At 35.1% G+C, this 12,461-nt stretch overlaps 1 protein-coding gene across 2 annotated transcripts in view; it reads left to right on the forward strand.

Annotated features, from left to right (window-relative positions):
- LOC150089715 (small ribosomal subunit protein uS11) overlaps window positions 1-12,461 on the forward strand; it is a 107,729-nt gene that overhangs the window by 27,438 nt on the left and 67,830 nt on the right. For both annotated transcript variants that reach the window (XM_090368757.1, XM_090368758.1), the window contains exon 2: window positions 3,240-3,389. In XM_090368757.1, the coding sequence (XP_090224883.1) occupies window positions 3,241-3,389 (149 nt within the window). In that variant the 5' untranslated portion in view covers window position 3,240. The remainder of the gene's footprint in view (window positions 1-3,239; window positions 3,390-12,461) is intronic.

Below are 12,461 nucleotides of genomic sequence, written 5' to 3' on the forward strand. Positions count from 1 at the left end.
TACGGCAGGTTTGCGTAAGAGCCCACCTGATCTCCTGCTCCAAACTTTCTCAAACCAGATCTTCATCCCATCCTGATCCATCCAACCCTTGTCATGAACGTGGACAATCACTCCTTGAGGAATGTCTTCTTTTGGCATTGTTTTGCGTTTAAAAATCAGCATAGGAGACAGCTTGGTTGTGACAAGTGGACATGAACAACTGTTCATGTCCACTTGTCTTCACAGTTACAGTTTTTACCCCTTTCTTATCAACAGTTCTGTTACTTGGGACCTCAAATTGAAGGGGGACTTCGTCCATATTTGCAATCTGTCCCAACTCAAACTGATGTGTCTTCCGACATTGAATGACAAAACGATGAAATTCAAGGACCGTCTGCTCATAGCTTTCAGTCATCTTTTGGGGAAGTCTTGGTGCGTGTACACATGCTTAGTCCATTCCGTTTCATGAACCTGAAGCACCAGTTGTGTCCTCCTCTGAAATCAGTAACTTCTTTTTCATCAGCAATTCTTCTTACCTCACTGAACCATCTTTGTGGACACAGGAATTACAATTGCCCTTTGCTCTTCAATTCCCTCTCTAAATCAGGCCATTTTGCTGACTTGCCTCTCATGGCCTTCTTCTGCTGTGGCGTTTTCAGTAGGGTTTCTTCTTCCCGTAGCCAGTCTCGGATTGTTTTCTCAGTTGGAGGAGGACCAAACTTACGTTCAGCAGCACGATTTCCATTCACTTTTGCAAACTGGATCACTTTTAACTTGAATTCAGCACTGTATGAAAATCTTTTCTGAGCCATTTCTGGGCAGAATGTGGCAAACATAACCTAATATATCGGTAACAAGTGCGAAACAATGAGTGCAAAGACAACAAGCGCAAAAAGGCGGGAAATGCAAGTAAAAAAATCTACAACCACTGTATAAGATGCACCCAGTTTTTAGACCCAAATTTTTGAAAAAGAGTGCGTCTTATACATGGGGAAATACAGTAATTCGTGCCAAAAAGAATGCGCTATTTGAAACCGTGCTGATCGAGGCATTATTAGTATGTATTTTAATGTAATGCGTCCTGACAATTTGATTATATGGGTCGAGTTGCAAAATATATATAGGTGTTTGTTTACTATAAATTGATGCACACTAAGTTCTTGCAAAAAACGAAACTAAAATAATAAAAATACAGTACAAATGATTTTGATTGTAGTATGTACTGTATTTTTATTTTGCAAAATAACTGATTATTTTTCAGTTATTTTTCTGAAAAATAACTTATCGACTTAGTTTGCACAGTTCTTTTCTTCTTTTTATCTGCACACATCTGTTTATAACATTGAATGTCATTTTGCAATGCCTGCCTTACTTTCATACCTCATTCGATGTTTGGATCTAGAAGAACACTCAGCACCATTACATTTCTTCTTTCCACTCATATTTGCATATAAAGGTGTAAAGTTTTTAAAAAATAATCTTTAATAAAAATACACACTGAAAAATATTTGTACGGCTTATGCGCAGTCAGCGACCTCACCACTCGGAATCTAGATTGTTTACTAATGTATGAATGCTAGCAGAGTCAGTATATAATGGGAGTTTCGACAACAGTCAGAATGGGCTTGAATCCATGACGCATTGGCATACATGCTGGCATTATAATACATACATATATATCAAATGTATTGGTGCATAACGCAGTTGGTTTTTTTTTTTTTTTCAGTTTGTAAACCGCGCTATAGCGAAACCTGTGCTGTTTGAAACCACTATGTGAGGTATTCCTGTATTTGTGAATGGAGCAATTTGGGGTACTTCAGCTAAATTATAAAAAGATCTTTAATAATGAAAGTAAAGTCTAGTTGAGATAATTTTTTATACTCATTACAGAAAATGCATACATACCAGCTATATGTTCCTTTCAGAATGCTTTGATGACTGCAGTATGAAGTGGTCATTCAGTGTGTTTGAATTAGAACACATTAACAACTAGAATACTAATATTGGCAGCAACAATGAGATAAGTGTGTGCTATTTGTGTTTAACCATCACATGCAAACACACTAGTTCTCATTAGTTCTGGCATTCATATATAATGGTTAATTAGAATGTGCAAAAACCTGTAATTGCCAGTGGATATATTAATATTTTTGGAAATTTAACAACTGAAATGGCATGCTGTCCCAGTTTGAGTATCGGTGCCCTCCCACATACATATAAATAACTTTTCCTTTATTCTTTAGATGGCTGAGGTCAGAACAATTTGCAAATTCATTTCAACTCCTATGTATTGAATTTTCACCACTACAGTTCACGATGGGCTGTGCAATTTTTGTGGCAGCATGCAGGCTCAAACTCACGGACTCCTTATACGTGGCCATGCAACGGTGGACCACAGCTGGTCCTGTAGAACAAATGACCGAGTGGCTAAAATAGCAATATTGCAAACTAAATTGCATACCGTTTTTAAGAAGTAGCAGAAAGTGAATGTGGGTGGGATTGATTTTTGAGTCTTATTTGTCTAGGGTTAATTTCCACTAAAAAGAATGGTTGTGGGTGTATGTATAGAAATAAAATTAAAACAAACTGAAGCAGTGCCTCATTTTATTGCTGTATCCACTGTTGATTCTTCTGCTTGTATATTTTCTCTCTCTCTCTTTTTTTTTTTTTTTTTTTTTTTTTACCCTCCCTAAATGTTGTGATTTGTGTTAAAAATATTTTTTATGGATCCATGGAGACCACTGTGATAATATTCATTCTATACCTGTAGTGAGATCCTAATTCTTTTAGCAGTTGAATGTAGAGATAGATTGATTAAAGATATTAAAAATTCTGAATACCTTTGATAGTGCTAAAAAACCTAGGTAAATTCAGAGCAAAAGTTTCAAGCTTACAAGGGTGGCAGAAGTCTCAGTTGTGCACATAACAAAGAGAAAAAAAAATCAGTTTCCTACAAAATGCATTACTTCATATTGCAAAGCAATCAACACAAGTTGCTTTGGTATTGCACTTCACATAAATCACAGTATGCTTCTTCAGGAGCAGTAATGAGACAATTCATGTTGATTTTCTTTGTAACACAAGATCGATGCTGTTTGTAGCAAACTTAGTTTGCTCTTTGCAATGTGCACAACTGGAACTTTTGCCCAATGTACAATTCTTGTACAGTAGTATTAAAGAACTAACTTTAGTTAAGTTACTATTTAAATGTATTTTTGTTGTCACAATTATAAACTGAGGTTACTTTTTAAATTATCTAGAATGGCACCACGTAAAGGTAAGCAAAAGGAAGAACAGCCAGTTGTTGCACTGGGACCCCAGGCCCTTGAGGGAGAAAATGTATTTGGTGTAGCACACATTTATGCCAGTTTCAATGACACTTTTGTGCATGTTACAGATCTGTCAGGCAGGTAAATGCCCTACTATTTTTGTTAATATTTTTTGTAAGGGGTTTACAACTCATATTTTGTAAATTTATTTGTATATTATTATTATTATTATTAGCTGTATGGTGCAAGGAAGCCTGAGGCTTATGCTGCACCAGCCAAAAAAAAAAATTCCCGAGTTACCCTAAGAGAGAGAAGTAGAAGGGAATCGCCAAGAAAGAGAAGAATGATGATATCCAGCTCAGGACCCTGGGTGTGCCAAGCCCATACTCACCAGATGTGAGCCCCCTGGGGTTAATGTAAAAAAATTGAATTATAAAATTGCAGCTCTGGTTGATATTGTTTTCAGGTTACCTATGCAGAACAGTAACTGTTCTCCGTAGTTACCTATGCAGAACTGTGTGATTAAATATGGCTTACTTTAAAGAATTCTTTTAGGAACGCTTTGAAGTAACCCATATTGAGTTTTAGGGAAAAGCTGGTTTGTATGTTTTGCTTGCTGACAAACTCAACTTGTGGAGAACCTCCATTTTTAACTTCTGAAATCAGCTAACTGCAGCCCTGATTGAAGAGAACTTTAGAAATTCCTTCATTTGTTGATGGGAATCTCACTAACTCACTCAGACCTCTCCAAATGAGTAACAAGCAGTGAAACCACTATACTGTCATGGGGAATTGGGAGTATTTGACTTCCAGAGCTGAAACTGACTGTAAAACTGTTGGACCATAGGAAAGTAAGGGAAACTATTGAACAGTAAACATGTGAGATGATAGGATTACAGAGAACATTAAAAGGTAAATATTTCTATTTTAACTTGCAGCTAATAAGAAGGCTGTCCTTACTTTCATTTATTAGTGCAGTATTGGATAATCAGAAATTTTAAATTCTTTGTGACTAATTTTTTATTTTATGATCATTGAAGTACCTTGTTGAAATACTTCATATAATAGGAAAGAGTCCAGTGTAAGAGCATGTGCACGAGGCAAGACATTTTACTTTTATGAGAGTAAATTTTCCCCATTACAGTACTGTCTTTAAGCAAATGTGGTCAGAGTCATTAGGTATGGTCATAGATTTAATTAATGTTTCTACAGACTGAAATCCCACCTTATTACCATTGCCTAAAGATCCTGAAGATAGTTATCTGAGGCAGCATCAAAATCCATCAATCTAAAGCTTGCAAGCTTCTTCAAGCCTGTGCCCTTCACATCAATAGAAGGTGTCTTGCAGGCAGTATTTTTCTTATCATCACCTTTAATCAGGTACTGAGATTATTCAGACATCAGTGGGATATCATCCTCCTACCTCCAGAATGTCCAGAGGATAGGTTATTTTCTGTAATATTGTGGAAATTTATATTCTTACCTTTTGTAAAACTAATTCCTGTAAGTTTTATTGTTGTCTTGTAAGTTTGAATTTTTATATTTCAGAAGATGATTATTTTTGGAAATTGCTAAAACAGTGAGCATTTAAATCATAAAAAAAATGGAGTGTAAGTTGCCTTTGGTTTCTTACAGAATTACAGATTATTCTTAGACATTTCATTGTGGTACTTTCTGTACCACTTCTTCAGTGAATGTAAAAACAGCAGAACCAGTAAATTATGGTGACTTGATTTACATAAAGTTGTTAATTTGATTATACATTTTATATTTTTTAAGGTTTAGTCTTGAATGTTAATAAATAACAGTTAGCAAATATCAGGTAAAGATTAAATTTTTAACAGTTTTAAATAATTTTACACTAGTTATTAATTTAGTTAAGATTAAATAAGATTAATGATTAAAATTAACATTAGATAAATGGATAACTGAATACTTACACTCTTGTTATAGTAGTAGTATGTGATGCAAGAAAGTGTATGAGCTGTGTTATGCAGCATCAGCCAAAAAAATTCCCTCTAAATGTTTCTCCAATTCCTCATTAAATTTATTTAACCTATCAACTTCCACAATGACAGATGGAAGTTTATTCCAGCAATTAACCACCCACTGGCTAAAGACAAATTTCGACACATCTATTCTACATCTGTCTTTCCTCAATTTGAATTTATACCGCCTTAGGTTTTTCATTTTCTACCACCTTAAGTGTAGTACCACACAGTTGGTACATTTCTCTGGGGTTACTTCTACCCATATGTAGTACTTTGCATTTGGCAATGTTAAACTTCAGATGCCACTTCTCAGTCCATCTGCCCAAATTTTCTAGATCCTGTTGCAGTAGCACACTGCCATTACTGTCATTAACAACCCTGCCAACCTTTGTCATCTACAAACTTCGACACTAAGCCTGCTATACCTTCATCAATATCATTGATAAATATACAAAACAACAGTGGACCCAACACCGAACCCTGTGGGACTCCACTAATAACATTAGTCCACGAAGAGCACCACCCATTGATTACCACCCTCTGTCTTCTCCCACTCAACCATCCTTTTATCCATTTTAGCAACTTACCCTTAATACCATTATGCTCCAATTTGTACAGTAGTCTTTCGTGCGCAATAGTATCAAAGGCTTTCCTGAAATCCATGTACAGTCAGTCCTCGAATAACACATGTTTACACTACACGAATATGATCATACACGATTTATAAATAGGGGAACGATATCGTATAGAGCAAGAACCGGATTCGCTTATGCACAATTCACCTTTGTGTTTACAAGAAATGGCAGTCAAACGTGGAATCACCCCAACTGAACACAACACTATAGAAATGAAGAGAAGATTTGGAAAATGTATTTGTTTTTTATATCAGTGAAGGGGAAACACATTTCACCATAATAACGTAAAAACCCACACAATTCTAGCTATCGTTATTACTGCAAATGCAATTAGATCGAGTTTACTACCAGTTTATAACAGATTCCACTAGCGGAAATGCAACTGGAAATTGTTTTTATTGTTTTATGGTAGTAACCCCCAGAAATGTGCTTTAGTAAAATGTGAGATAGTGAGGTGTTAATGTGTCTCTGCCTTTATGGTGTTGTTTATTCAGTTGCTACAAGTGTGCAGCTTTGTTTATGTGTATCAAGCATGCCTCCTCATTTTGTAATTGTGCTTTATTCCATAAAAATGAGTAAAATACTTAAAAGTTGTGAAAAGGAAGCGTCCTGCTGAAGACACCAGATTCAGAGAGAAAAACAAAAGCAATATCGATAAACAGAGGCGGACTAGGTCAAAAATTCTTACCCGGGAAAATTTGTAGCGGCCTCATACTAGCGTTTATGGCCAAAATCACACCGGCCCCCAGCCAACTGGGGTTTTCCCGGTAAGGCTTATGGCCAGTCAGCCTCTGTCGATAGAGAAAAAATATGAAATTGTGAAACACTTTGAGTGAAATGAAAAACAATGTGATATTGCATGTGCTACAGGCCTAAATTAGGCAACGCCGAGAATTACAAAGAATGTAGAGAAAATAAAAACAACTTTCATAGCAGGAACAACTCAAAGTGTAATTAAAATCCATTAGATTAAGACACAAAGAATTGGAAGAGATGGAACAGCTGTCATCTGTTTGGATAGAAAATCAAACAAAAAAACAAGTTTGCTTACGATAGAAGCAAAAGCATTAGCAATATTTTATTACATAATAGTCATAATAAAATACGTAAGTGTTTTATTACGATAATTTATTGTGTTTGGTAATGTTTTGGGTAAAAATGTGTGTTCAATCGTGGGTGGTCGGCACCTAACCCTATTTTTCTCATAGGACCCGTTCATATTGCAAGAGGGTTTCTAGGAACACAACTATCGTGCTATACGAGGACTGACTGTATATGATATCAAAATTATTTTTTGCATCCAGTTCCTTTGTGACCACATCATAGTACCCAATAAATTTGACAGACAAGACTTACCCTTAACAAATCCATGCTGTGTCTGAATTATTGCTGCAGTCTTATCTAGATGATCCTGCAATGCATGATCATCTAGATAATGCTGTTTACAATTCATTATGTTCTGTGCTGTACTCTCTAACTAAGAATGTTTTGAATTAAAACTCTGGTTATGGTCTCCTGGGACCAATCATGAGTTGGTTTGTCACTGAGGGTGTTCAGAACGAGAATGGGTATTTGGATGTTGTAGGATTAGGGGAAATCTTCATTAGTACATTTGAAGACAGCCTTGGACATTTTCTCTCTAAAACCCATATATGGGGGTAGATATGTTGATGACATTCTAACCATTTGGTCCCATGGATTGGAGGAATTAAACAACTTTCACAACTCTCTAAATGCTGTATATCCACACACAAAATTTAAAATAGAAATAGAGAAAGACAGTACCATTCCTAGATCTTTGTTAAAGAAGTATATTAACTCAGAAATATATAGAAAAACCAACAGACACAGGAGTTATTGATGTTAAAAACGTTTTTACTGGCATAATTCCAAAAATTTTGTAACGAAAAACCATCATGCAAAAAGAGTTACGGAAGTGACGCCTTCCGCAAGATCCAGGCCAATAGCCTAATTATCCATTTGTTGACTAGTGTCACGTCATAATCATACTTCTTGCAGTTATTACTGCAGGAAGTATGAATGCAATAATTTCTTTTTCCAGCTTACTTTATCGTCTACTGCACCAAATTTAATGAAATTTTGCACGGAGCTTCATCTTAACTCTAAACTAGAGGGGGAAAATTTTCAAACCTCTGAAAATTGCAGTAGTTTTTTCAGGATAGTGGAAAATATGAACATGTGATCAAGGAAAGTTTCTCACATAATAAATGGGATAATGTGGATGTATAGCATATCATTGGAAAGCTAAGGAATTTAGAAACAGAAATATTAAGGTTTTAAGATACAAAAAAATTTTTGGAAACTGGGAAATGCATTAATTCGAAAATGCATCTGGTTTGAAGTCACCTGTTGTTTTCAGATTGAATATAATTTTCTTTACAATTAAACTCTGAGGCTGGAAAGGAGTTCTGCACATTTATCAAAACATTCTTCAACTTGGACATATCAGATCTTTTCCATAAATACTACTCGTAATGGAACAACTATAGTTGGTGTATTTAGTCGTGAACAATCTCTTAAATGTAAAAATTATATATTGTGGGGGGGGGGGGGAGAAACAAAATTCAATTATTATTCTCTTATTTTCTCGTTTTATTTATATGTATATTCTTATATCTATTCCTCTTATATTTATCTATCCCTTGCTATTTCTTTCCCCCTTTACCTTGGAACCACAAAGGCTGTTGTTTGTATTTCTTTATTCCTTTAAACGGGGGGGGGGGGTCCTCACTTCCCTACCAAGGCCCACATGCTACCTGCTGCATAATATATTATTTCCATTAATTTTATCTTGTTTGTTAATCAGAAGATCCAAGTACTGAGGACTTTATTTTATTATTTTTTCTCTTTATACTAGCTTCCCTTGTTTAGATAGTTCTCATTAATTACTGTAGCTCTGAGGTGTCAGTCTATTAAGACGAAACAAGGGAAATTAACATAAGTATTTATTTACCATTTGTACAACAATTATTTACACATTCTAAATTATTCATGATATCAAAATTTTACAACACAGTAATTATTATTATACATGAAATGGTGTCCTCCCTTAATCACTCTTCTTAAGCAATTCATAAACTTCCACTTTGTTCTCAATACAAAATCTTAAATATTCTATCCTATGCACTTTTATATGGTCATATATATATATATATATATATATATATATCCTTTCCAACATATACTGAATAACTCCAATAATTTTTCACTCTCTCTTACATAAAATCCTAATATATATGTAAGAATGGTTCTTACAATATCCTACTTTAGTCATCACAGACCAATACTTTCAGTAACCGATATGTAATTATTAGTAATAAAATATAAACATTGTTATATTATTATCCATGAATTTTATTAATATCTGAAAAATTAAAACATTTTTAATGCCTGCCGATGACTCTTAAATGTAAAACATGTTAAATATGCTAGTGGCAGGACACAATATGTACCTGGTACAGAATTTTTTTTTTCTTTTATAAAGTTTCATTCTTAGAGCTTATATACTATATAAAGACTTTATTAGAGATAATACTAGATAATACTTTATTTACTAGAGACAAAGACAATACTAGAGTACTATAATTACTTGCAATGAAAGTTGGCTGTTCCAGTATGACCCAGAAACTAAAAGACAGGTAGTGCAATGGAAGACAATTCCCATACCAAAAGAAGCAAGATTGTCAAAATCAAAGATGAAAACCATTTTTGATTTTGACCTTCTTGCTTTTTTTTTTTTTTTTTTTTCATTCTTGTTTTCTTTGATATTAAAGGAATTATTATGGCTGAATACAGACTGTCAATCAAACATACAACATTGAAGTTCTGACAAGGTCGTGTTAAAAAATTCAAAGGAAGAGACCTGAATTGTGGAAGGATAGTTGGATGCTCCATAAACACAATGCTCCAGCACACAATGTGCTCTCTGTTTTCTGGTTTCTGGCCAAAAAAACCATATCTCTGTGTATGAACATGCACCCTACTCACAAGACCTAGCCCCTTGTGACTTTTTTTTCCCCCCCAAACTGAAAAGTGTACTTCGGGGAACCCATTTTCAGACCATTGAAGATATTCAGAAACAAATGACCAATGTATTAAAAGGGCTTAAAGATGACTTCCAGAAATGTTTCTGTGCTTGGAAGAAACATATGGAACAGTGTGCTCAAGTCCAAGGCAATTATTTTGAAGGAGATAACTTGTATGGTATAAAATATTTCATTATATTTATTTAATAGCCACACCTTGTATAATGAATGTTGAAATCATTTACACTTGGTGTTTGTGTACGATTTTGAACTAAAGTATTGTTCAATGTAAATATATCAGACAGGGAATGTACAATGATGGCTTTGTTGTGAAGAAATTGGTATGGCTGAATTGTGTAAGTGGTTGTAACCTTACCTGCAACCAGCATTATGCATGCACTGTTGACACTAATATGGTTTTGTAAGGATTACATATGGTTACCAAAATGGGAAAATTCGAACTTTCATCTCGGGTTGTGTGAATCTTGACTCACTCTCTAGTAATACAGTAAAATCTTTGTTATCCAGTATGCATAGGGATTGGGAGTTCTGGTTATATGCATGTCCAAACAACCTAGGAAAGGAAAAACCAGTGGATAACAATAGTGAAACTAAAATTTTGGATTTGTACCAATTTAAGCCATATTTTAACCAGAAAAAAAAAAAAAATTATGTATAGGGCAACCAAAGCAAGCCCATCTTCTTCAACCCATGCATATTACTACTAATACTAACCAGTACTAATGTATAATACTAATAATTTAATACTATATTATAATAGTAATATAACACTAACACTAGGTACATGACTCATCAACCAGTACAGTACTGCCACTTTGCATATTGAAGGCTTGGAGTGGTGAAACTAGTGTACAGTTTAGAGAGCAGTTTCCGGCATTCACTCCATGCATGGTACTAAGTACTATTGATTTTGATACCTTTCCTGTTTGGGGATTTTCATAAAAAATAAAAATAAATAAAAATCCTTCATTATTGACATAACCAACTGAAACAAAGGCATGCAGATAAACAATAACCACATACATATTTTGAAAAGCAGTGTTAGAACGGGTAAAAAAAAATAATAAAAAATAAGAACCATAATAAGCATATTTCAAAAAAAGAACGGGGAGGATGGGTGTTATGATGCCATCAGCCTGTGCAGGGTGATGGCATCCTAATGCCTATCCTCCCCTTCTAATGTAATATTGAACCCATCCACACAATTAAGATGCTCAAAAAGATTAGCCACCAAACAGATATCTAATCCTACAACATCCAAATCCCTATTCTCGTTGTGAATATCCTCACCCTCAGCGACAAATTGACTTGCCCTAGGAGACCTTAGCCAGAGTTATCATTCAAAACATTCTTGGTTTGAGAGTGGTACAATGCAGCACATATAAATATGATGAATTGTAAACCACTGTCTTGGTATGTGAGACTGACGGCATTATAAGGACAGCATTACAAGAGGTTAGTATTCATAGTTATCCGTATACTTAATGTTAATTTATTTAATTTTAATTATTAATCTTGTTAACCGAATTATTTAAAACTTAAAAATTTAATCTTTACCTGATGTTTGCTAATAGCTATTTGTTAACTGATTCAAGGCTAAATCTTAATAGGTATGAACTCTGTATTCAAATTAACAAGTTTGTGTAATTCAAGTCATTATAATTTACTTGTTCTGTTGTCTTTACAGTCACTGAAGAAGTGGTACAGGAAGTACCACGATGAAATGTCTGAGAATAATCTGTAATTCTTAAAGAAATTAAAGGCCAATTACACTCCATGGAAGCATAATGGGAATTTAATCCATGCATGTTTAAAATGTTCAAAGAGTGGGGCTCACATCTGGTGAGTATGGGCTTGGCACACCCCAGGTCCTGAGCTGGATATCACCATTCTTCTCTTTATTTCTTTATTGGTGATTTCCTTCTACTGCGTGCGCGCGCGCGCACACACACACACACACACTCTCTCTCTCTCTCTCTCTCTCTCTCTCTCTCTCTCTCTCTCTCTCTCTCTGGGTTACTCAATTTTTTTTTTTTTTTTTTTTTTTTGCCTGGTGCAGCATAAACCTCAGGCGTCCTAGCACCATATGGCTAATAATAGTACAGAGCAGAGAAGGGCAATAAGATTGGGGAGGGGAACGAAGGGGTCCTCTTCTAAGTTCTGCAAATTACAGCATCTGGAAACTAGGCACCTGCCAGGTGATCTGATTGCGGTGTATAAGGCCTTGAGTGGTTTTAGCAAGCTCAGTGCTGATGGGATTCTTCCTCTTGCTCAGATTGGGCACCTGAGGGAGCATAAATTCAAATTGTGGAAAGACAGTTGTAGAATAGATGTGTGGAAATTTGCCTTTAGCCATCAGATGGCTGATTGTTGGAATAAACTGCCATCTGTCATTATGGAAGTTGAAAGCTTAAATAAATTCAAGGAAGAACTGGACAAACTTTTGGAGCGAATGGCTGGATGAAATAGGAAGGGGTGTTTTCTTTTGGCTAATGCTGTATCTTGCTTTCTTATATCGTA

The sequence above is a fragment of the Mastigoproctus giganteus genome, chromosome 2 (assembly GCF_048544385.1).
Source record: "Mastigoproctus giganteus isolate SK-2022 chromosome 2, ASM4854438v1, whole genome shotgun sequence".
Taxonomy (NCBI): domain Eukaryota; kingdom Metazoa; phylum Arthropoda; class Arachnida; order Uropygi; family Thelyphonidae; genus Mastigoproctus; species Mastigoproctus giganteus.